The following is a 27,487-nucleotide window of genomic DNA, read 5'->3' as shown; positions in this document are numbered from 1 at the left end:
TCAGGAATCAATTCGAAATTATCATCACATGGTTTTCAGTGGACAACGAATTACAATTTTATAAAACATTTTAAAGCAACCTTAAGACACCATTCTTCACTACCTAATGCCTCGGACGATTGATTTTATTATGAATGAATCTAAGTATTTATATATTGAAGAACTTTTCAGAACTTTTTAGAGAATAAATCAGGAATCAATTCGAAATTATCATCACATGGTTTTCAGTGGACAACGAATTACAATTTTATAAAACATTTTAAAGCAACCTTAAGACACCATCCCTCGCTACCTAATGACTCGGACAATTGTTTATATTTGAACAAATCTAAGTATTTATATATTGAAGAACTTTTCAGAACTTTTTAGAGAATAAATCAGGAATCAATTCGAAATTATCATCACATGGTTTTCAGTGGACAACGAATTACAATTTTATAAAACATTCTAAAGCAACCTTAAGACACCATCCCTCGCTACCTAATGACTCGGACAATTGTTTATATTTGAACAAATCTAAGTATTTACATATTGAAGACCTTGTCAGAACTTCTTGGAGAATAAATCAGGAATCAAAACAAAAATATCATCACATGGTTTTCAGTGGATAACGAATTACAGTTTTATAATAGTCTTAAAGCAATCTTAAGACACCATCATTCGCTACCCAATGACTCGAAAAAATGTTTTTTTAGGTATTAATCTAAGTATTTATATATTAAAGTGTTTTTCAGAACTTCTTAGAGAATAAATCAGGATTCAAAACAAAATTATCATCACATGGTTTTCAGTGGATAACGAATTACAGTTTTATAAAAAAAAACTTAAAGTAACTTTAAGACAACGTCATTTGCTACCTAATACCCCGGAAAATTCATTTTATTTTATATGAACAAATCTAAGTATTGATATATTAAAGACCTTTTCAGAACTTCTTAGAGAATAAATCAGGAATTAAAACGAAAATATCATCACATGGTTTTCAGTGGATAACGAATTAGAGTTTTATAAAAAAAATTTAAAGCAAGTTTCAGACACCATCATTTGCTACCTAAAACCCCGGACAATTGCGTTTATAGGAATAAATCTAAGTATTGATATATTGAAGACCTTTTCAGAACTTCTTAGAGAATAAATCAGGAATCAAAACGAAATTATCATCATATGGGTTTCAGTGGAGAACGAATTACAAGTTTATAAAACATTTTAAAGCAACCTTAAGACACCAATTCTCGCTACTTAATGCCTCAGACGATTGTTTTTTTTTGAATGAATCAAATTTTTATAAATTGAAGACCTTTTCAGAACTTCTTAGATAATAAATCAGGAATCAAAACAAAAATATCATCACAAGGTTTTCAGTGGATAACGAATTACAGTTTTATAAAAGTCTTAAAGCAATCTTAAGACACCATCATTCGCTACCCAATGACTCGAAAAAATGTTTTTATATGAATTAATCTAAGTATTTATATATTGAAGTGTTTTTCAGAACTTCTTAGAGAATAAATCAGGATTCAAAAAAAAAATTATCATCACATGGTTTTCAGTGGATAACGAATTACAGTTTTAAAAAAAAAACTTAAAGTAACTTTAAGACAGTCATTTTATATGAACAAATCTAAGTATTGATATATTGAAGACCTTTTCAGAACTTCTTAGAGAATAAATCAGGAATCAAAACGAAAATATCATCACATGGTTTTCAGTGGATAACGAATTACAGTTTTATAAAAAAAACTTAGGGTAACTTTAAGACACCATCATTTGCTACCTAATACCCCGGACAATTGCTTTTATATGAACAAATCTAAGTATTGATATAATGAAGACCTTTTCAGAACTTCCTAGAGAATAAATCAGGAATCAAACCGAAATTATCATCACATGGTTTTTAGTGGACAACAAATTACAAGTTTATAAAACAATTTAAAGCAACCATAAGACACCAATTCTCGCTACCTAATGCCTCACACGATTGTTTTTTTTATGAATGAATCTAAGTATTTATATATTAAAGACTTTTTCAGAACTTCTTAGAGAATAAACCAGGAATCAAACTGAAACTATCATCACATGGTTTTCAGTGGACAACGAATTATAGTTTTATAAGACACAGTCATTTGCTACCTAATATCCCGGACAATTAATTTTATATGAACAAATCTAAGTATTGATATATTGAAGACCTTTTCAGAACTTCTTAGAGAATAAATCAGGAATCAAAACAAAAATATCATCACATGGTTTTCAGTGGACAACGAATTACAATTTTATAAAACATTTTAAAGCAACCTTAAGGCACCATCCCTCGCTACCAAATGACTCGGACAATTGTTTATATTTGAACAAATCTAAGTATTTATATATTGAAGATCTTTTCAGAACTTCTCAGAGAATAAATCAGGAATCAAAACAAAATTATCATCACATGGTTTTCAGTGGATAACGAATTACAGTTTTATATAAAAAACTTAAAGTAACTTTAAGACACAGTCATTTGCTACCTAATACCCCGGACAATTAATTTTATATGAACAAATTTAAGTATTGATATATTGAAGACCTTTTCAGAACTTCTTAGAGAATAAATCAGGAATCAAACCGAAATTATCATCACATGGTTTTTAGTGGACAACAAATTACAAGTTTATAAAACAATTTAAAGCAACCATAAGACACCAATTCTCGCTATCTAATGCCTCACACGATTGTTTTTTTTTGATGAATGAATCTAAGTATTTATATATTAAAGACTTTTTCAGAACTTCTTAGAGAATAAATCAGGAATCAAACCGAAACTATCATCACATGGTTTTCAGTGGACAACGAATTACAGTTTTATAAAAAAAAACTTAAAGTAACTTTAAGACACAGTCATTTGCTACCTAATACCCCGGACAATTAATTTTATATGAACAAATCTAAGTATTGATATAATGAAGACCTTTTCAGAACTTCTTAGAGAATAAATCAGGAATCAAAACAAAAATATCATCACATGGTTTTCAGTGGACAACGAATTACAATTTTATAAAACATTTTAAAGCAACCTTAAGACACCATCCCTCGCTACCTAATGACTCGGACAATTGTTTATATTTGAATAAATCTAAGTATTTATTTATTGAAGACCTTTTCAGAACTTCTCAGAGAATAAATCAGGAATCAAAACAAAATTATCATCACATGGTTTTCAGTGGACAACAAATTACAAGTTTATAAAAAAATTAAAGAAACCATAAGACACCAATTCTCGCTATCTAATGCCTCACACGATTGTTTTTTTTGATGAATGAATCTAAGTATTTATATATTAAAGACTTTTTCAGAACTTCTTAGATAATAAATCAGGAATCAAACCGAAACTATAATCACATGGTATTCAGTGGACAACGAATTACAAGTTTATAAAACGAATTAAAGAAACCATAAGACACCAATTCTCGCTATCTAATGCCTCACACGATTGTTTTTTTTTGATGAATGAATCTAAGTATTTATATATTAAAGACTTTTTCAGAACTTCTTAGAGAATAAATCAGGAATCAAACCGAAACTATAATCACATGGTATTCAGTGGACAACGAATTACAGTTTTATATAAAAAACTTAAAGTAACTTTAAGACAGTCATTTGCTACCTAATACCCCGGACAATTAATTTTATATGAACAAATCTAAGTATTGATATATTGAAGACCTTTTCAGAACTTCTTAGAGAATAAATCAGGAATCAAAACAAAAATATCATCACATAGTTTTTAGTGGACAACAAATTACAAGTTTATAAAACGAATTAAAGAAACCATAAGACACCAATTCTCGCTATCTAATGCCTCACACGATTGTTTTTTTTGATGAATGAATCTAAGTATTTATATATTAAAGACTTTTTCAGAACTTCTTAGAGAATAAATCAGGAATCAAACCGAAACTATAATCACATGGTATTCAGTGGACAACGAATTACAGTTTTATATAAAAAACTTAAAGTAACTTTAAGACACTGTCATTTGCTACCTAATACCCCGGACAATTAATTTTATATGAACAAATCTAAGTATTGATATATTGAAGACCTTTTCAGAATTTCTTAGAGAATAAATCAGGAATCAAAACAAAAATATCATCACATGGTTTTCAGTGGATAACGAATTACAGTTTTATAAAAAAAAACTTAAAATAACTTTAAGACACCATCATTTGCTACCTAATACCCCGGACAATTGCTTTTTTATGAACAAATCTAATAATTGATATATTGAAGACCTTTTCAGAACTTCTTAGAGAATAAATCAGAAATCAAACCGAAATTATCATCACATGGTTTTTAGTGGACAACAAATTACAAGTTTATAAAACAATTTAAAGCAACCATAAGACACCAATTCTCGCTATCTAATGCCTCACACGATTGTTTTTTTTGATGAATGAATCTAAGTATTTATATATTAAAGACTTTTTCAGAACTTCTTAGAGAATAAATCAGGAATCAAACCGAAACTATCATCACATGGTTTTCAGTGGACAACGAATTACAGTTTTATAAAAAAAATTAAAGTAACTTTAAGACACTGTCATTTGCTACCTAATACCCCGGACAATTAATTTTATATGAACAAATCTAAGTATTGATATATTGAAGACCTTTTCAGAACTTCTTAGAGAATAAATCAGGAATCAAAACAAAAATATCATCACATGGTTTTCAGTGGACAACGAATTACAATTTTATAAAACATTTTAAAGCAACCTTAAGACACCATCCCTCGCTACCTAATGGCTCGCACAATTGTTTATACTTAAAAAAATCTAAGTATTTATATATTGAAGACCTTTTCAGAACTTCTCATAGAATAAATCAGGAATCAAAACAAAATTATCATCACATGGTTTTCAGTGGACAACGAATTACAGTTTTATATAAAAAACTTAAAGTAACTTTAAGACACAGTCATTTGCTACCTAATACCCCGGACAATTAAATTTATATGAACAAATCTAAGTATTGATATATTGAAGACCTTTTCAGAACTTCTTAGAGAATAAATCAGGAATCAAAACAAAAATATCATCACATGGTTTTCAGTGGATAACGAATTACAGTTTTATAAAAAGTTTTAAAGCAACTTTAAGACACCATCATTTGCTACCTAATACCCCGGACAATTGCTTTTATATGAATAAATCTAAGTATTGATATATTGCAAACCTTTTCAGAATATCTTAGAGAATAAATTAGGAATCAAACCGAAATTATCATCACATGGTTTTTAGTGGACAACAAATTACAAGTTTATAAAACAAATTAAAGCAACCATAAGACACCAATTCTCGCTACCTAATGCCTCACACGATTGTTTTTTTTAATGAATGAATCTAAGTATTTATATATTAAAGACTTTTTCAGAACTTCTTAGAGAATAAATCAGGAATCAAACCGAAACTATCATCACATGGTTTTCAGTGGACAGCGAATCACAATTTTATAAAACAATTTAAAGCAACCATAAGACACCAATTCTCGCTACCTAATGCCTCATACGATTGATTTTTTTATGAATGAATCTAAGTATTTATATATTAAAGACTTTTTCAGAACTTCTTAGAGAATAAATCAGGAATCAAACCGAAACTATCATCACATGGTTTTCAGTGGACAACGAATTAGTTTTATAAAAAAAAACTTAAAGTAACTTTAAGACACAGTCATTTGCTACCTAATACCCCGGACAATTAATTTTATATGAACAAATCTAAGTATTGATATATTGAAGACCTTTTCAGAACTTCTTAGAGAATAAATCAGGAATCAAAACAAAAATATCATCACATGGTGTTCAGTGGACAACGAATTACAATTTTATAAAACATTTTAAAGCAACCATAAGACACCATCCCTCGCTACCTAATGACTCGGACAATTGTTTATATTTGAACAAATCTAAGTATTTATATATTGAAGACCTTTTCAGAACTTCTCAGAGATTAAATCAGGAATCAAAACAAAATTATCATCACATGGTTTTCAGTGGATAACGAATTACAGTTTTATATAAAAAACTTAAAGTAACTTTAAGACACAGTCATTTGCTACCTAATACCCCGGACAATTAATTTTATATGAACAAATCTAAGTATTGATATATTGAAGACCTTTTCAGAACTTCTTAGAGAATAAATCAGGAATCAAAACAAAAATATCATCACATGGTTTTCAGTGGATAACGAATTACAGTTTTATAAAAAGTTTTAAAGCAACCTTAAAACACCATCCCTCGCTACCTAATGTCTCGGACAATTGTTTATATTTGAACAAATCTAAGTATTTATATATTGAAGACCTTTTCAGAACTTCTCAGAGAATAAATCAGGAATCAAAACAAAAAAATCATCACATGGTTTTCAGTGGATAACGAATTACAGTTTTATAAAAAGTTTTAAAGCAACTTTAAGACACCATCATTTGCTACCTAATACCCCGGACAATTGCTTTTATATGAATAAATCTAAGTATTGATATATTGCAAACCTTTTCAGAATATCTTAGAGAATAAATTAGGAATCAAACCGAAATTATCATCACATGGTTTTTAGTGGACAACAAATTACAAGTTTATAAAACAAATTAAAGCAACCATAAGACACCAATTCTCGCTACCTAATGCCTCACACGATTGTTTTTTTTAATGAATGAATCTAAGTATTTATATATTAAAGACTTTTTCAGAACTTCTTAGAGAATAAATCAGGAATCAAACCGAAACTATCATCACATGGTTTTCAGTGGACAGCGAATCACAATTTTATAAAACAATTTAAAGCAACCATAAGACACCAATTCTCGCTACCTAATGCCTCATACGATTGTTTTTTTATGAATGAATCTAAGTATTTATATATTAAAGACTTTTTCAGAACTTCTTAGAGAATAAATCAGGAATCAAACCGAAACTATCATCACATGGTTTTCAGTGGACAACGAATTAGTTTTATAAAAAAAAACTTAAAGTAACTTTAAGACACAGTCATTTGCTACCTAATACCCCGGACAATTAATTTTATATGAACAAATCTAAGTATTGATATATTGAAGACCTTTTCAGAACTTCTTAGAGAATAAATCAGGAATCAAAACAAAAATATCATCACATGGTGTTCAGTGGACAACGAATTACAATTTTATAAAACATTTTAAAGCAACCATAAGACACCATCCCTCGCTACCTAATGACTCGGACAATTGTTTATATTTGAACAAATCTAAGTATTTATATATTGAAGACCTTTTCAGAACTTCTCAGAGAATAAATCAGGAATCAAAACAAAATTATCATCACATGGTTTTCAGTGGATAACGAATTACAGTTTTATATAAAAAACTTAAAGTAACTTTAAGACACAGTCATTTGCTACCTAATACCCCGGACAATTAATTTTATATGAACAAATCTAAGTATTGATATATTGAAGACCTTTTCAGAACTTCTTAGAGAATAAATCAGGAATCAAAACAAAAATATCATCACATGGTTTTCAGTGGATAACGAATTACAGTTTTATAAAAAGTTTTAAAGCAACCTTAAAACACCATCCCTCGCTACCTAATGTCTCGGACAATTGTTTATATTTGAACAAATCTAAGTATTTATATATTGAAGACCTTTTCAGAACTTCTCAGAGAATAAATCAGGAATCAAAACAAAATTATCATCACATGGTTTTCAGTGGATAACGAATTACAGTTTTATATAAAAAACTTAAAGTAACTTTAAGACACAGTCATTTGCTACCTAATACCCCGGACAATTAATTTCACATGAACAAATCTAAGTATTGATATATTGAAGACCTTTTCAGAACTTCTTAGAGAATAAATCAGGAATCAAAACAAAAATATCATCACATGGTTTTCAGTGGATAACGAATTACAGTTTTATAAAAAGTTTTAAAGCAACCTTAAAACACCATCCCTCGCTACCTAATGTCTCGGACAATTGTTTATATTTGAACAAATCTAAGTATTTATATATTGAAGACCTTTTCAGAACGTCTCAGAGAATAAATCAGGAATCAAAACAAAATTATCATCACATGGTTTTCAGTGGATAACGAATTACAGTTTTATATAAAAAACTTAAAGTAACTTTAAGACACAGTCATTTGCTACCTAATACCCCGGACAATTAATTTCACATGAACAAATCTAAGTATTGATATATTGAAGACCTTTTCAGAACTTCTTAGAGAATAAATCAGGAATCAAAACAAAAATATCATCACATGGTTTTCAGTGGATAACGAATTACAGTTTTATAAAAAGTTTTAAAGCAACTTTAAGACACCATCATTTGCTACCTAATACCCCGGACAATTGCTTTTATATGAACAAATCTAAGTATTGATATATTGAAGACCTTTTCAGAACTTCTTAGAGAATAAATCAGGAATCAAACTGAAATTATCATCACATGGTTTTTAGTGGACAACAAATTACAAGTTTATAAAACAATTTAAAGCAACCATAAGACACCAATTCTCGCTACCTAATGCCTCACACGATTGTTTTTTTATGAATGAATCTAAGTATTTAAATATTAAAGACTTTTTCAGAACTTCTTAGAGAATAAATCAGTAATCAAACCGAAACTATCATCACATGGTTTTCAGTGGACAACGAATTACCAGTTTATAAAACATTTTAAAGCAGCCTTAACACGCCATCATTGACTATTCAATAACAAACAAATGTTGTTAAAAATACGAATCAAATTATTTAAAGTTTATAGACCTTTTCATAACTTCTTAGAGAATGAATCAGGAATCAAGACGAAATTATCATCACAATCTTTCCAGTGGATAACGAATTACAGTTTTATAAAACCTTTTAAAGCAACCTTGAGACACCATCCCTCGCTACCCAATGACTCGGACAATTGTTTATATTTGAACAAATCTAAGTATTTATATATTGAAGACCTTTTGAGAACTTTTTAGAGAATAAATCAGGAATCAAACCGAAATTATCATCACATGGTTTTCAGTGGACAACGAATCACAATTTTATAAAAACAATTTAAAGCAACCTTAAGACACCATCATTCGCTACCCAATAACTCGAAAAGTTGTTTTTACATGAATTAATCTAAGTATTGATATATTGAACACCTGTTCAGAACTTCTTAGAGAATAAATCAGGAATCAAAACAAAATTATCATCACATGGTTTCCAGTGAATAACAATTTACAGTTTAAAAAAACGTTTGAAATCAACCTCAATACAACATTAGTGACTACCCAATAACGAAAAAAAGTCGTTATGTGAATGAATCTAAATACCTTTTCAGAACTTCTTTGAAAAAAACCTGGAATCAAATCGTAATTATCATCACATGGTTTCCAGTGGAAAACCAATTATACTACTAAAGAACAATTAAAACGACCTTAAGTTTTCATCTATGTTGTATAAATCAGGAATCAATCAAAAATATCATCACATGAGTTTCCAGTAGAAAATGACACGCAGAGTCTAGAGCAACAGTTTAGAGCAACCGTAGAACAACATCAAACACTGCCAAATGCTCCAAAAGAGGAATGCTTTCTGCTAAAAATTGAAAACTATTTCAGAATTTCTTAAAGAAAAAATCAGGAACAAAAATGGTATTATCATAACATTAGTTTCTTATAAAGTTACTAAAAATCACGTACAATCAACCAGTATGAAATCACTAACGACTTCCATTTATTTCTAAAAAAATATTGTTTCAAAGATGAATCTGAAATCTTAATAATTGATTGCCTTTTCAGAACTTCTTAGAGAATAAATCACGAACTAAAATAAAAATATAATTATCGTCACATGGTTTCCAGTGAATAACTAATTTCAGCGTAATTGATAAAATTATTTATAATTTCTGAGGGGTATTTTGTTCTCATTGCTTTTTCTAATAATTTCAGTCGTTCATAAAGTGGAGTTCCTTTGCGGTATAAAGTCGTTCAGTTTTATGAAACATTTGAAAGCAACATTAAGACACCATCATTCGCTACGCAACTCCTCGGACAATTGTTTTTATATGAATGAATCTAAATATTTACATATTTAGGACCATTTCAGAACTTCTTAGAAAAAATCAGTAATCAAAACGAAATTATCATCACAAGCTTTTCAGTGGATAACGCATTACAGTTTTATAAAATCTTTTAAAGCAACCTTGAGACACCGTCATTCGCTACCTAACGCCTCGGACAATTGTTTTTATATGAATGAATCTAAGTATTTATATACTTAGGACCATTTCAGAACTTCTTAGTGAAAAAATCAGAAATCAAAACGAAATTATCATCACAAGTTTTCCAGTGGATAACGCATTACAGTTTTATAAAACCTTTTAAAGCAACCTTGAGACACCATCATTCGCTACCTAATGACTCGGACAATTGTTTATGTATGAAAGAATCTAAGTATTTATATATTAAAGACCTTTTCAGAACTTCTTAGAGAATAAATCAGGAATCAAAACAAAATTATCATCACATGGTTTTCAGTTGACAACATATTACAGTTTTATAAAACATTTTAAAGCAACCTTAAGACATCATCCCTCGCTACCTAATGCCTCGGAATATTGTTTTTTTAATGAATGAATCTAAGTATTTATATATTGAAGACGGTTTCAGAACTTCTTGGAGAATAAATCAGTAATCAAAACGAAATTATCATCACAAGCTTTTCAGTGGATAACGCATTACAGTTTTATAAAATCTTTTAAAGCAACCTTGAGACACCGTCATTCGCTACCTAACGCCTCGGACAATTGTTTTTATATGAATGAATCTAAGTATTTATATACTTAGGACCATTTCAGAACTTCTTAGTGAAAAAATCTGAAATCAAAACGAAATTATCATCACAAGTTTTCCAGTGGATAACGCATTACAGTTTTATAAAATCTTTTAAAGCAACCTTGAGACACCGTCATTCGCTACCTAACGCCTCGGACAATTGTTTTTATATGAATGAATCTAAGTATTTATATACTTAGGACCATTTCAGAACTTCTTAGTGAAAAAATCGGAAATCAAAACGAAATTATCATCACAAGTTTTCCAGTGGATAACGCATTACAGTTTTATAAAACCTTTTAAAGCAACCTTGAGACACCATCATTCGCTACCTAATGACTCGGACAATTGTTTATGTATGAAAGAATCTAAGTATTTATATATTAAAGACCTTTTCAGAACTTCTTAGAGAATAAATCAGGAATCAAAACAAAATTATCATCACATGGTTTTCAGTTGACAACATATTACAGTTTTATAAAACATTTTAAAGCAACCTTAAGACATCATCCCTCGCTACCTAATGCCTCGGACTATTGTTTTTTTAATGAATGAATCTAAGTATTTATATATTGAAGACGGTTTCAGAACTTCTTGGAGAATAAATCAGTAATCAAAACGAAATTATCATCACAAGCTTTTCAGTGGATAACGCATTACAGTTTTATAAAATCTTTTAAAGCAACCTTGAGACACCGTCATTCGCTACCTAACGCCTCGGACAATTGTTTTTATATGAATGAATCTAAGTATTTATATACTTAGGACCATTTCAGAACTTCTTAGTGAAAAAATCTGAAATCAAAACGAAATTATCATCACAAGTTTTCCAGTGGATAACGCATTACAGTTTTATAAAATCTTTTAAAGCAACCTTGAGACACCGTCATTCGCTACCTAACGCCTCGGACAATTGTTTTTATATGAATGAATCTAAGTATTTATATACTTAGGACCATTTCAGAACTTCTTAGTGAAAAAATCGGAAATCAAAACGAAATTATCATCACAAGTTTTCCAGTGGATAACGCATTACAGTTTTATAAAACCTTTTAAAGCAACCTTGAGACACCATCATTCGCTACCTAATGACTCGGACAATTGTTTATGTATGAAAGAATCTAAGTATTTATATATTAAAGACCTTTTCAGAACTTCTTAGAGAAAAAATCAGGAATCAGACCGAAATTATCATCACATGGTTTTCAGTGGATAACGAATTACAGTTTTATAAAAAGTTTTGAAGCAGTTTGAGACACCATCATTTGCTATCTAATACCCCGGGCAATTGCTTTTATATGAACAAATCTGAGTATTTATATTTTGAAGACGGTTTCAGAACTTCTTGGAGAATAAATCAGGAATCAAAACAGTATTATCATCAAATGGTTTCCAGTGAATAACGAACTTTAGTTTTATACAACATTTTTAATTACCTCCATTTTCAAACTTAGAAGTCGATCACGTTTTTCGTGACCTTAACAATTTTGCTGTTCGATAGTGGAGTTTGCCTTTCTTTTAATAAAAGAAATGCACTGAACTTAAAAAGAAATCCGCGGAAATCAAAATCAGCAAGACTTATATACTACAACTTTTGAAAAGAGAAACCAAACATTCCAAATAAACAAAAAACCAATCCCACATAGTCTCATTATGCGTATTTCATTACAGAGAAATTCTAGGCAAATATGTCAAGTAAGGCATTTGAACGTTAAATCAACATCAGAACAAAAATTATTCAGCAGCGAAAACAGCCGATAATCTTTATGCATCCATCAGTTGAGCCGAAGAAAAAAAGTTCTGTAAAATTTTTTTAAAGAGTTTCAAGTCCCCAAAAACTACAATGAACAACACCTGCAACTAGCATGATACTTGCTTACAGCACAGGAAAACCCGTGAAGTGGCACCTAAGTAGACAAGACTTGAGCTGAAAAATGAAAGTCCGACAATTCAGTTTTTGCGGGATAGTTTTTTTTATAGATACGGAAAAAAACAAGATCCTGAAAGAACTTGAAACCCAGACCTTGGGGCGCAGAAACCTGGAAGCTGTTAAAGTTCAATAATAAAGCAAGCTCAATTTTTTCTGAGAAGAGTTGTTTATAAGGAAAAGTCTAGTTCCTGAAAAGAAGTCACTTGTTCTCGCAAGTATATTGACAAGGTAGTCAACAAAAAATCAAACAAAAGCCGTTCAGTCGAAAAGTTATCGAAAAATACAAAATCATTAAAAATTCGGCTACGTCTCGGACTCGATCAATCTGCGAACAAGAGATTATGAGTCTCACGCACAAACAACTTAGCCACAGACGATTAATAAATTACAAACACTAGCCACAAATAAAGCAAAGAACAAATGCTATGAAAATTCCAATGCTACAGATTGTAATTACAGCAAAAGTGCCATCAAATAAGTAAAATTTTTTAACGAAATCTTTCATTTGCGAGTAAGGTTAGAGAAAAGAAGGTTCGTACTAATACAATAACGCTCGCAAGGTGGCTAGTGTAAAAACCGAACCAAACTGGAAACAAATAAAATATACCAAATCGGTTTTGGTAAATTTACAACAAAAATAGAACAAGAAAACCTTGTCAAGATACCAAATATTTACCATCAATAGTAGCCAGTAGTTAAGTTTGATGCTTATACCAAATTGGTCTATAATTCTCAGTTTACAATAAATTTTTCTCTTGATACGAGAAATGTCTCAAAAATTAGCAAAAACACCTAAATCTCAATTAATTTAACTCAAATCTTAGAAAATTTTTGAAACTTTTTGGAAATTGAAATTTTGAAAAAAGTGATATCAAATGTTCTTCGATATTATCAAATAAAATAAAAAACCAAATTGACAATAATTCATATAATTGTCCGATATTTCCGAAATAAAAATTTCCTGAGTTCCGAAAATATATTTGGTCTTCACTCATTCTGGTTACCAGTTTTTCTGATTTACAAATTACATATCGCATTACAATTACTTCAAACACAGCTGAAACAATATTTTCGAGAGCAAATTTTCCAACATATCTCTGATTAGTTCTTCACTACTTCTGATTAACAAATTATAAATTGTTTCCAAATAGCAGGAATCAAAACAGTATTATCATCAAATAGTTTCCAGTGAATAACGAACTTCAGTTTTATGAAACATTTTAAAGCAACCTCCATTTTCAAACTTAGAAGTCGATCCCGTTTTTCGTTACCTTCACAATTTTGCTGTTCGATAGTGGAGTTTGCCTTTCTTTTAACAAAAGAAATGCACTGAACTTAAAAAGAAATCCGCGAAAATCAAAATTGAGCGTGAAAAAATTTTAAGACTTTTCTCTGAAAGTGATATCAAATTTTGTTTAATATTATCAAATAAAAAAAAATAAAAAATAAATTCATATAAATGTCCAATATTTCCGAAACAAAAATTTCTTGAGTTCCCAAAAAATATTTGACCTTCACTCATTCTGGTAACTAGTTCTTCTGATTTACAAATTACATATCGCATTACGTTTACTTCAAACACAGCTGAAACACTTATTTCGAGAGCAAACTTTCCGAAGATATCTCTGATTAGTTCTTCACTACTTCTGTTAATAAGTTTTTCTGATTACCAAATTATCAATTGCTTCAGAATAGCAGGAATCAAAACAGTATTATCATCAAATAGTTTCCAGTGAATAACGAAATTCAGTTTTTTAAACGTTTACTTAATGAACCAAAAGTTGAAAAAAAAAAAAATTCACACGCAATTATGGCTAGCCATCAATTTACATTTGATGAGTTTCAGAAATCTAATAAAAAGCTCGATACAAAAAATATATGCAGATCTGTACGACCAGAAGGAGGACTACAAGTTTTCTAGACTCGGATGTTTCTTTGAGGAAAAAAGACAAACATAACGCTGTTGATTCAACCACCAAGAACCAAAGCACTAAAAAGAATGCAAACAAAGTTTTTGTTTCCGTTTTGTGAAAAAATTTGAGCGTAAAAAAGAAGTAACAAACTTAAAGGGAAAAAAATCACCCAGCCCTTCTGATCTTCCAGCCTGGGCACTGAGAGATGGATGCAAAGTAAAATACCCACACCTCACATTTCTTGCAAATGCATTTATGAAGTACAATTTATTTCAAACTAGACTCAAGAAAGCTATTGTTACCCCAATATTCAAAAAAGATGACCCAGAAAAAGCAGACAATTATAGACCAAATTCCATAACAGGTGTTATTCCTACAGTTTTTGAGAAAATACTACAGAAACAAATCAATGAATATCCATTATCTAAAAACCTGCTCAGCAACATCCAATTTGGTTTTAGAACCTCATGTTCAACGATGGACGCAACCCTCTATTGCACTGAATTCTTCCGCAAAACAATGGATATAAACAAACATTTTGCCGTATCTTGATTAGATTCATCAAAAGCTTTCGATTCCATCAATCATGAACATTTAAAAACTAAACTGAATGATTTGGGATTCTCTGAGTCAGTAATTGAAAAGATTCAATAGCTTCATAAGCAGTAGACAACAAAAAACTAGTAAATAAGACTGAATCCGACTGGACTTCACTCTACCAAGGTGTACGTCAAGGTACAATTCCGGGACCCCTAATTTTCAACCTATACGTGAATGGCTTGAACAAACATTCAGCAGAAATTTGCAAAGTGGCACAATATGCAGATCATACACTACTATTTTGTGATGATAATGACATAAAGAAAAACTCTACAGCTATTGCGAAAATCCTGTCAGAAATTTTCTCTGTACTCCACAAAACATCATTTCAAACTCAACAAAAGCAAAACTGAGCTGATAACAATTAGCTAAAAACATCGAGGAAGAAACCACAATACAAATTCAGTATAATCTTAGATGATAACAAAAAAAACACAAGTTACATATTTGGGGGTAACTCTAGATCAATTTCTGACCTTTAAGTCAGAAGTTAAAAATTTATTAAGAAAAATGGCTTGCGGGATCAAAATAATACAATCGATAAAAATACCACTGACAATCAAAAACCAATTACTTTTAATGAACGCCTTAGTCATAAGCCATCTGCACTACCCAGCAATACTATTAAGCAGCTTAACATGGAATCTAACAATATCACTTGAAAAACAACTGAGTTGGGCAATAGAGACCTGCTGTGACAGAAGAAAGTTTGATTATTTATCCGATCTTAAGCTGAAATACAAGGTACTGCCGGTTTCCTTGTTTCTCGATTGGAACATAATCTGTCATCTATGAAAAATCAGACATAAACTACTACTAGCATACACAAAAATCATGTACGAGAACAACACAATTGATGAGAACAAAAGAAATAAAAACTGCTTTTTCAAGCAAGATTCAGCAGGCATTATATCGAAAAAAGTTTTTTTTCAGAAAATCAGTTCTAATTCGGAACCAAATTCAAAATGCAAATCCAAACATAAGTAGCAGCAGCAACAAGACTGAGATTAAAATTACATATTTTCTATCTATTTTTAGTGAAGATCCTTCTCAGTCGAAATCAATAATTCTTACACATTTGTGAGAAAAGTTGTTTATCAGAAAAAGGTTTAGTTCCTGACTAACAGATACTGGCTTCCGCAAGTAAATCAAGGATAAAAAATTTCATGGCTTTGAGAAGGTCTTGGAGACTAAATCAGGAATCAAAAACAAACTCGACCAGAAAACCCAGATGAACAAGACCACTATGATTAGGCAAAAAAGATGAGACATCCACAAGTAGCTTTATGTATCAGATATCAAGCCAGAAAACAACATATTTTGTCATCACAACACTTAATTGGAACCTGATACAATTTCCGAAGCAACAATTTCTGAACTTCTTAGAGAATAAATCAGGATTCAATAGCGTTTTGTCAACAGAGTTTACTCAAAGCTAAAAAAAACTTATATCCTAAATATATTTTTCCTCGATAAATCACAACCATTTCGGTCGGTCCAAAACAAATAACTTCAAGCAGGTGACTAAATGCTAAAAAATATCAACAAACATCTTACTGCGCCAAAACATACCCAACAAACAGTTTGAGAATTGTCAACGAACTCAAGTAATAATGAACGACGTTTTCTTAAGCTGTCGAAACTTGAAGACAAAAATATATCACAATGAAGCTCTCTAAATTCAATAATAATTTATGATCAACACTTTTTTTCATAAAAATAGCCAGTAGCGGATTTAAGGGGGGGGGGGCGGACGCCCCCTCCCTCAGGGATTCGACTGCCTACCCTCAAAGGCCCCCCCTTTGAACTATTTTGAGATATCCATTTTTTGCTGACGGACCCCTAAATTTTTCTAAAAACGCCTTTTTTCAAAAATTTGCCTGCGGCACAGAAAATTTGGTCTAATTGTGGTCTTTTATAGTGGTTTGGGAGAGCTCAGAAAATCAATTTGGTCGACCTAAAAAAAGGTAGACAAATTTTTCGAAAATCCGCCCCCCCCCCCCCTCGAAAAAATCCTAGATCCGCCCCTGAAACTAGCCCAATAAGAGAAAACTGGACCAAAGGTAATTGTTTATATTCCGCTGGGAAATCTGAAAATTGAAATTAACTTTTTTAAAAAGGTCGAATACGTTTTTTCGCGTCATTTACACAGGAGTAATAGGAGAGTGTAATTTGGCTTCTTTAGCAAATAGATTTAGATTGAAATTTAAAAAAATCATAAGTCAAACCGCAAAAAAAATCAAATTTGGCATGATCAGATTTTGAGACATTTTCATCAGATTTTAAGAAATATATCATCACGGCTACAAAAAGTGTCTTTACTACATAAAGTGACACTTTTAAAAATGCCATTTTAACTGTGTGTTATCTAGAGAAATTTCGAAGAACGACAAGTACCATTCTTGCACTAAAATTGAATTCCCATTTAATAGAGGCTACGATCAAATGTTAAAAAATAAGCTCTGCTATCATTACTGAAATATTAGAATTTAAAAAAGCAACCTTGTACTGCAGCTTTCACCGTGGCTTTCCTATCCTGCTTGAGAGTGTTCACCGCACTCACATATCGCTTCAACTGTCCCTTCAAAACATCCACCTCCTTCCTCAAACTGCTTTCAACCTCTTCGCTTGTGCTCTGGAGAGTGTCCAGCTCCTGTTTAGTGGAGTCCAACACTTTCTGGAGTCCCTCCGAGTATGCTTTTTCTTGTCTCAGTTGGTCCTAAAGCAACATAAATACGCGTTCACATATTGTCTCAGTTGGTCCTAAAGCAACATAAATACGCGTTCACATATTACAAGGAAAAAGTCCACCTAAGGGTGCCAGGTTTTAACAGACATTAGGATGAACTTTCTTAAAATGTATCGGGTAGAGCCATATGCATTTGATGCAACAAATATTGGTGCATGTTTTTATACTTTTGTTAAAACATACTTCAATCCTTTAACCCAAATTTTACACCAAAAAATTTTCTAGCACTTACAATAGCTTAATCTCTTTTATACAAGATAATTTCGATCAACAGATTAAGTAAGCATTCTTTTATATACTAGATACTTTCAATCAATTGGCATAAATTTAATTATTCAGTTTCCCTTCGATAATTTGCCACCTAAGACTCATCGATAAAATCACCTCCTTAAAGATTTCGACAACTTCACCAACACTATTTTTCAAGGGATACTGTCGCGGGCTCTACCTTTAGCGAGTTATTCTCCCGTTCGAATTCATCTTTGCGTCGCATCATATCCAGAACGGCCTGCTTCATTTCCTCCGAGGTCAGACTGGACGTCGCAGAATTACTCCCATTCGCAAACTCCATTTTCTAAAATCTATTCAATTTCAATCTTTAAATTTATGTAGGGATTTCTACAAGTGTAACTTAAGATGAGAAAAAAACGCGGATCAAAGTATCGAAGTCTCAATTCTAGTTTTTCTGTCTGTGAACTTTTTTATTATCAATTGAGATTTTGTCCGAAACATTCATTTTAATATTCCGTTACTTGACTCTGTTATGAAAATTAGCATTTCAAATAGAAGTAGCCATCCATTTCTTTTTTGAACTTAAAAACGGGACATAATTTCATATTTTTGAAAGCAACGACAGTGTTAAGCCACTGGCTCAAAATTATACGCATTTTTAAATGTATTTTTTTGGGCTGGCTAATGTTGCTTGGCCCTCGAGCCGCGAGCACGGGTCATGGGGGGGAGCATCCGACCTTCTGACTGAGAAACGGAGAAGATGCAACTACTGTGTCGCTCCCAGTGCTTGACAGAATTTTCCTATCGTTATAACTTTCGCGGATCTCCAACTATTTCTCCCCTATTCCGAAGAACGGGAAATAGTTAGGAGATACAAAATCCATTCGCATATGCTTAAACACTGATTTAGTTAGTTCTAATTATGGTTACACTTTACTAGGTACCACAGGGGGATATAGTTTAAAAGATCCATTTAACGTTGTGCTTTTTTTCATTTGCGTAGCATTGCAATCCAGCGAAGAAAAAGGAGACGGAAATCACTAGTCAAAAAAAATTCCAATGCTAATAAAATCATTAAAAGAGCGACCAATAAACCGACAAACTTGGGTAGATGCCCATTGAGACAAAATCAATAAAACGCAATGAGAAATTGTTGTCATTAAAATTTGAACGATGAAGTCTTAAAGCTTGAACTTATAGACCACAACCGACCAGAAATACTAGAAGAAATGCAATAATCAATATTTGCTCTTCGAACGACACAAAATAAGTTGACTAAGCCATTTAAAACAAAAAAAAAATCAAAATCCCAGTCGTCGGAAAATTGACAAAATATCAGAACAGTTAATTCTAGTAAGAATCATTTCAAAAAAACTATGCGTCTTTTCTGTTATACGGTCCAAACTTAGCAGAATATTACTAAGTAAAATTCTATTTGAAATTATGTTTTAGATTTCGTTTTGTAGAACCTAACTTGAAGCTATCAGACTCCTATCAATTTCCAAAAAGCTCAATTGGCCCTCAATTTCTTGCAGATTTAACTGTTTAAGAGAAAAAAATCAAGTTCCGAATTATAAGTTCCTGATTACAAGACACTTGCTCTCGCAAGTTTAAAAATGAATAGCTATCTTGACAACAATAATGCAATTTGTTCATTTTTGAAATGTAGCAAACATGATTTCATGTGGAGCAGGATCATTATGTAAATTTAAACCCTAAACCAAAAAGTTATCCTAAGTATCTCTAAAACGAATATCCATTCAAGTTTTGGCTCAACTAGCGATATAGAACATATTTTCAAGAAAGGAAAAAAAAACATTACCTGTAACTTAAGCTGTAGTTTATTCTGAAATAAAAGATGAACACTAGGGTAAATTGAATAATCAACGCGACAAAGTAAATGCGACTTTAACCCATTTCCATTATCTACTGAAGAAACTTTGTTGGCATTCCATGTTTCTTAATGCTAGTTTAGGAATACAAGCGTTTTTTAATACAAGCTAGAACACTACAGCCAATAAAAGAATATCTATTATTAGTTTCCATATTGTTTTGAAATTTAAAGAACTTTGCGCATACCTAGTTATATGTTTGAGTTGATATAGGGCGAGGCAAGTAAGAGAACCGACTGTGAGATCGCCATTTATTGTTTCTAATATTTTTGAAAGCATTGCTCTCAAAATATTAAATTTATTAGGAGCATTTTCATTTCAGTACAAGTGGAACAACAACTTACAATAGCCTGCAGTTTAGCTGCGTTGTCAGACTGACTCCGGTGATGGCCTGGTCTTCGTCCAGCGCCGCCTCTTATCGTACTCTGATGAAGTGAATCAACAGAAGAAGCTCCTCCCATCGCTCCTCCCAACTCCGACCCTACGTAGTCCCCACTGTCCTCCAGAAGTTCCAGACTTCCAGAGACTCCTGTTATTCCGGATCCATCGTCCAACGACTCCGAGTTCTGCGATGACATGTCAAGTCTTCCCATTGGGTGATTGATTTCAAGCTTCTCGAAAATTGGAATCAAATCCGGAGGAGCACTCGAATCGGATATTTGGAATGGATCCAAGGTCTGGTCGTAACCCTGGCCCAAGCTACTGGAAGTTGGTGCCGATATAGCTGACGAACCCTGGGTGCCAAATAATGACGGCACCTGGTTGTTTCTTGACAGTTCTTCAATTTTGGCCAGTTTCTTTTTCTTATGCTTTCGCCTTTTCTCAGAACTACCCGACGAATCAGTTCTAAGCAGCAGTGACTCCTGACGTTGTTGGATTTTGTTAGCTCCTGAAATCCGTAATTTAGATTGTGTAATACTTCACAATATTTGAACTACATTCCAAAAGAAATTGCACCGAATTTAAACCTAGAGAAAAAGTATAGTTAAAATTGTGTTAATAACAAATAAAAATTAAGCTCATTGTAATTCAGATCAATCAAGTGAAAGCTGAACATTCACATTTCACTGCAAGATTTCACACATCAGAGATAAAGTTAAATGCTACAAAACTTCAGCTTTGTTCAACAATTTCAGTTTCTCAAAAGGCTAGGGTTAAATTTGTACTTTGTCTTAATACAAGCTCATCATTATTTGAACACTTTTTGAATGAGGTTTTATTGAATTAAAGTATTTGAACTAACCAGCTTTATCGAGACCAATATCTGGAGATTCCGAAAAATCTGCAACAGTAGCCAGATTTCGTCCAAAATCCAAATCCGAGTTATCTATCTTCAACGCAAAATAAATATTTCTCAAGCTCGAAATCATCTGCGGCAAAGTCGCAGCTTTCTCTGTATCTAGCAAAAAGGCATACGGCTCGTAAAACTGCTTAGTCAGCAGCGGATCTGCTAGGATCATAGACACATAGCGATCTAAGTTGTGTTCATTTAGAGCCGCTCGAACCCACGCTCTCCCGCGACCGAACTCCGACGTGATATTTTTTAAAGCCATAAACCTCGCTAGTTCATCTTTGTTGAGAAAATTTTTGACAAAACTCCAAAATACTACATCTTCTCCGAGTTCTGGTTTCATATAGTTCAAATTGATACCACTCAGTTCTGTAATCTGTCGAAATGCTCCATCAATAACGGCTTTGGTCAATCTTTGCTTCAGACCATGTTGGAAAATCCTTTCTAATCTTAGCAGCAGTATAGAAACTGTTGTGTCAGTATCCGCCGCTAGCTGTGATTTACCTCCGAAAGTGTTTTGGCATTGCTTAACCGCTTCTACCGCATACGAGAATATCTTTTCACGCTCCTCTTCCTGTAAGTCGAAGGGACTCGGGGCTGGGTTCGACGGGGGACTTGTGCTACTCGAAGCAATACTGGTGTTTCCACTGGAACTGGAAGCCATTCGTTTTCGGTTTCCAGCTTGCAGGTCTATTCATTTACATAACTTTGACTAAGTCTGAAATTAAAGAGTTACAGATAAAATATTGTTTTTGCAGAGGCCAAGCTGCGTCTCGCAAACACGAGCAAAAAACAGCAAATATTTGAAAACATAGCCAACATTAGAGGTGCAACCGAATGTTCGAACGTTTGTTCGCGGAAAAAACTTCGAAGGCTCTCGCAAAAATTCGGTCCGATTTGACCTGCGAGTTCTTTACTCCAAGACTCACTATTTATCTAAGACTCACTACTTTGCAAGGAAAATTGTCTCAATATATACTCGATTACTCCATCTGAACGTGTTTTCAGAAATGCTGGAAAGGTTGTCACAAAGAAAAGAACAATATTTACTATATAGTCTAAACATGCAAAATATTCTGCAATTGAAGATTCAGTTGTATCAGAAATCAGATAAAAGTAGCAAGTAACGCACCTCCGGTGTTTCAAACAGATTAATGAACGCCAAATTTGCTTATATAAAAAGTATATGAAAAACAGAGAAATCAATGCAACCGGAACATCAGATAACTGCATCCAACAACGCTTTTTATTTGAAAATTTGAACGATAACATAACTTTCAATTTAAAAGTTCTTTTTGAATTAAAATATTAAAAACTCCAAAACTACTGGGCTTCGAATCTCCGAGATTTCAGCTCAGAAACAAAACCCTGAAATGGCCAAAAGCATACAACTGTACTTTCTATATAGTTTTTGAAAAATTTTGAAAAGACTTCATTTGCTCAATCACTAAATTCATAAATGAGGTTCTTGTTTAACTTAGCTCTTTATTTTCATTAGCTCTTACGTATCTCACTTGCTGCTATTATCATTTTAATCGTTGGGTAATAAATAAGAAAAAGTCACTCTTTTTTCTTAGTTCAAATTTTAATTTAATGAAAATTTTTGAAATGATATAAAAAACTATCCCACCACCAACGGGTCGCAAATTAACAAAACGTCATATAAACAAAAGTCATATCATGAAAGTAAACGGCGTTAAGCAGTCATATTTAAAGTCCAGATATACATCTGAGAGTACTTCGACAGCACCCCACCATAGTGTTGAGAATCAGTGACCTCAGTGAAGCTTTTTAGATCTGTTTTTGGAGATCTGTTTTTGGAAAACTTTTGGAATGATCAGAGTGTTCAAACTTGCAGACAAGAAGTGTAAACTCTGAGAGTACCCGGAAAACACCCTAATATAGGGCTAGGCTTTTCAATTTTTTTTTTCATTTATTTTTTTATTTAACATTTTGATTATTCTGCACAAAATTTTTCTATCTCGGAAACTTAAAGCATTTCAACAGTCACAGTTGGAGGAAATATTTGCAACCTCTGAAATAACCCTGGCAGCACTCAGCTTTTGGCTGGTGAAATTTCAATGTATTGTATGTGAACATTTTCATGTATCAGTTTTTTTTGAAAAAATCATAAAAAGGTCATTATTCGTAAAAAGTATTTGAGCAGTTTTATTTGGAGGCTTAACTTGCAAGCCCTGATATCTCGGAAAGGGAAACTAAAAGCATTTGAGCAGTCACACTTGCAGATAAAATTTGCAAACCCTGAGAGTACCCTGACATCAGCTAACTATAGGAGATAGTGACAAGATAATGAAATCCGTATTTAAATATATACTAGCGTTTAACGCACCTTCGGTGCTTCGAAATTTTTCGACAACTCAGTAAAAACCGCATATATTGGAAACAACATCTGCAAACTTTTAGTGAACTCTGACTGCACCCAATTACAAACTTTAAATTTTTTTTAAATTCCCATTTTAAAAGCGTCATCTCAAAAACTTAATGGAGCTCTGGAGAAATTCGTAGGCCATATTTGCAACCACTGAGAGTCCCTGAGAGCACCCTACTATAGGGTAAGGAATCCAAAATTTTGCGAACTTTTTTAAACCTAAGTTTCTCGAAGAAAAAATTGAAAAAAAAAAACGTCTTATCTCGGAAACTAAAAAGATTTGAGCATTCATACTAAGAGGCAAGATTTGAGACGCCTGGGTGTACGCTGACAATAAGGTTTTATCTTCATCAAGCTGGTAGTTTCAAATTTTTCTAATTTCTTTGTAGATAAGTTCTTTGAAAAATTTTGATAAAAATCAAAAAACGTCACATCTCGGAATTTAAAAGCATTTGAGCAGTCCCGTTTATCATTCGCATGTGGCAAACACGATTTACAACTCTTTAGAGTACCCTGACAACACCAAACTTTAGCGTTCGGATTTGAAATTTCGAAAAAAAAATTAATTTCAACTTTCTGAAAATTTTGAAAAAATCACAAAAAAACGTCACATCTCGAAAACTACAAAGAATTGGGCGGTCATATTTGGAGGCAAGATTCGCAATCCTTGAGACAACTCTGACAGGACCTAACTACAGGGTTGGGAATTTCAGATGTTTACAGAATAATAGTAATTTTTAAAAACTTATAATAATTTTCTGAAAATTTTTGAAAAAAATCACATAAAACATCATATCTCGAAAACTACAAGGATTTGAGCAGTCATATTTGGAGGCAAGATTCGCAATCTTTGAGATTACTCTGAGAGGACCCAATAACAGGGTTGGGAATTTCAGATTTTGCGAAAAAAATTTATATGTTTTCTGAAAATTTTCTGAAAAAATCAGAAAAAACGTCATATCTCGAAAACTACAAGGATTTGAACAGTCATATTTGGAGGCAAGATTTGTAACTCCTTAGAGTACTCTGACAGCGCCCAACTACATGTTCTGGAACTTCAAGTTTTTTAAATTTTTTTGTTATTTGAAATTTCAGATAATTTTTGAAAAAATCTCAAAAATCGTCTTATCTCGTTAGCTAAAATGAAAATGATTCGGGCATTCAAAATTGGAGGCCAAATTCGCCACCCCTAATTCGATATTGGGCTGCTTAATTAAAACTCGGTAAAATAACCACTAAAATCAAATTGGAAAATCGAAAAAAAAATCTTAACCATTGCAATATACGATATAGCTTAAACATGCAAAAATAATACGTTGAAAAAGCTTAAACATGGCGAGATAGTGAAGCCCGCATTTAAATATATAATAGATTGAACACAGAGGCGAAGCTGTGCTTCGCAAACACTTGCGAGAACACGACCAAAAAGCAGCTCTATCAAGTGACATAAAAAAAAAGAAATAAGCCTCGAATTTGCAAAAACACGAGGCTTAGCGAAAACTACAGTTAGAAAAAATCTGCGATCTAGCAAATTTGAGTCTCACGCACTAACAATTCAGCCACGGATGCTTAAAATACCCAAAAACTAGCCACCATTAACTCAGCTACATATGCCAATAAATTGCCAATTGAGTGCAGCAAAAGTAGCACGAAATACAATAGCACAAAAAGATACAATTTTGCCTGTAATAAATCGCAAATCACAAAGCCACATTATGTATAAATTATGCATTTCAAAAAATTGCGTGATATATTGAGTTAGAAAATTTCTGAAATCGAGATTTTATTAGTGGGATGTTGTTCAAAACAAATAGCTTTCTTCGGATCACTTGATGAATTAAAAATGCATCAACTGTGTTACTATATTACTATTCGAATGTCAAAGCTCAAGTTATCCATAAGCTGTAAAGGTGCAACAAATTGCCAATCATTTTGTATTGCCGTTTCGATGCAGCAAATAATGTTGCTTTCAGTCGCAACAATATTTGCGACTTAGGTTGAAAAAAAAGTTCGTACTATAACACTTTGCTTCGCAAGTGTAAAGAGATAGAGTAGATGACCAGTTATCAGAAATTTTCCCGAAGAAAAACAGATCGAGCAAACATTCCATTATTTTCCTTACTATTCGGAACGGAACAAAGAAAATAGCCTGCCTGATTATTTTTACTATCGACTGTAGTTCAGCACTGGTTTATATGCACATAGTGAAAAAAAAACTAGAATCCGGAAATTGATCACTAATACACGACGTAGGTTGTAAAAAGCGACCCCGTTTATATTTGTAAAAAGCGACCCCTCGTACAATTGCAACATAAATGTCACTACAAGTTTTAATTTGTATGCCAGGAACATCTTTGTTTTGATCTACACGACTTACTTTTGGAGTTCAAAAACCCTGTAAAAATTTACGCGAAAAATATTCATCAGTGAAATAAAAGGAAGACGAAAATTGCTTAAATATTTATTTCACAACCAGGATAATCGGTTGATGTGCAAGTAGCACAGAAGATTCCGACCATATTCATCAAAAAAGTTTTTTTTTCGTTTCTTTTCTTCGTAGTAGTGTCTTTTTTAGTGCGTGGTGTGACTCGAGAACTTCTGCAAAAAATGAATGACAAACAAACAATTTTCATATAATAATCGTCACTCGATTGCTTTACTTGCTCAAAATGGTACTAAAAATCAAAATTTTGAACCAGTTTTTTTCTACTTGAGATATTATTAAAAGTTTCCTAATTTTTGAACGAAACATTTTTAGTTTTCTTTAGACAACCTTTATTGACAAGAAAGCACTAAAAGAAACGCGAAAAACTAGTTTTTTTAATAGTTAAATTAAATATTTTTGGCCAAAAGTACAAATTAAAAAAAACTTTCATATAACAATAGTTACTCGATTGCTTTATTCGCTCAAAATTGTACTGAAAATAAAAAATTTTGAACCAGTTTTTCTCGATTTTGGAATTTTAGAAAAAAAATGTTTTCAAATTTTTTGCACAAAAATTTTTAGTTTTTCTGAGAAAACCTTTATTGATAAGAAAGCACTAAATGAAATATCCAAAACTAGTTTTTTACAGTAAAATTAGGTATTATTTAGCCTCCAGTATAAATTAAAGTAAAATTTTATATAACAAACTTGTACTAAAAATCAAAAACTTTAAGCCAGTGTTGCCCGACATTGGGAAATTTTTAAAAATGATGTCGTTCGAACCACGACCGAAAGGGCTTCAATTTGGTATGTTACTTGACCCAAACAGATGATTATTTGTCGTACCTGATTTAGCATCGAAAAAAAACTATAACACCCCGAATCCAAAGTTCCTCCCCATTTTCAATGGTTGGAACAATTAGCAAAACTGTTTTTTGAGACCATTTGATTTTTCGGTAGTGCAATTAACAATTATTAAGGATTAAGGACTGTTTGATGCCGCAAATTCTTAAACGGTTATGAACTTAAATGCGGTGATTCAAACACTATCACGCTCATTCCGAATTTCATTTCTTGGTGGAACCAAGAGTTAGTTGCTGGCAAAAAAAGGCAGTCGACGGTAGAGCATTGTAAAGAAGTAAAAAAACAAAAATGAATAATTGAGTCATTATCTCACTGAAGGTATACGTCTTGGAGCATTCAAAAAAAAAATTAACAGTTAA

The 27,487-nt window shown here is 32.1% G+C and overlaps 1 protein-coding gene across 1 annotated transcript in view; it reads right to left on the bottom strand.

Annotated features, from left to right (window-relative positions):
- The window catches only part of LOC134851635 (sorting nexin-29-like), a 28,243-nt gene extending 6,079 nt beyond the window's left edge, over nt 1-22,164 (bottom strand). Inside the window, exons 1-4 of the mRNA XM_063867809.1 lie at nt 21,403-22,164; nt 20,504-21,048; nt 18,485-18,610; nt 17,790-18,006 (exon numbers count right to left, since the gene is read on the bottom strand). Of these exons, the coding sequence (XP_063723879.1) occupies nt 17,790-18,006; nt 18,485-18,610; nt 20,504-21,048; nt 21,403-22,114 (1,600 nt within the window). The 5' untranslated portion in view covers nt 22,115-22,164. The remainder of the gene's footprint in view (nt 1-17,789; nt 18,007-18,484; nt 18,611-20,503; nt 21,049-21,402) is intronic.
- Between the last annotated feature and the right edge of the window lie 5,323 nt (nt 22,165-27,487).

The sequence above is a fragment of the Symsagittifera roscoffensis genome, chromosome 7 (assembly GCF_963678635.1).
Source record: "Symsagittifera roscoffensis chromosome 7, txSymRosc1.1, whole genome shotgun sequence".
Classification (NCBI taxonomy): Eukaryota; Metazoa; Xenacoelomorpha; order Acoela; family Convolutidae; genus Symsagittifera; species Symsagittifera roscoffensis.
This window is presented reverse-complemented; position numbering and strand designations above follow the sequence as displayed.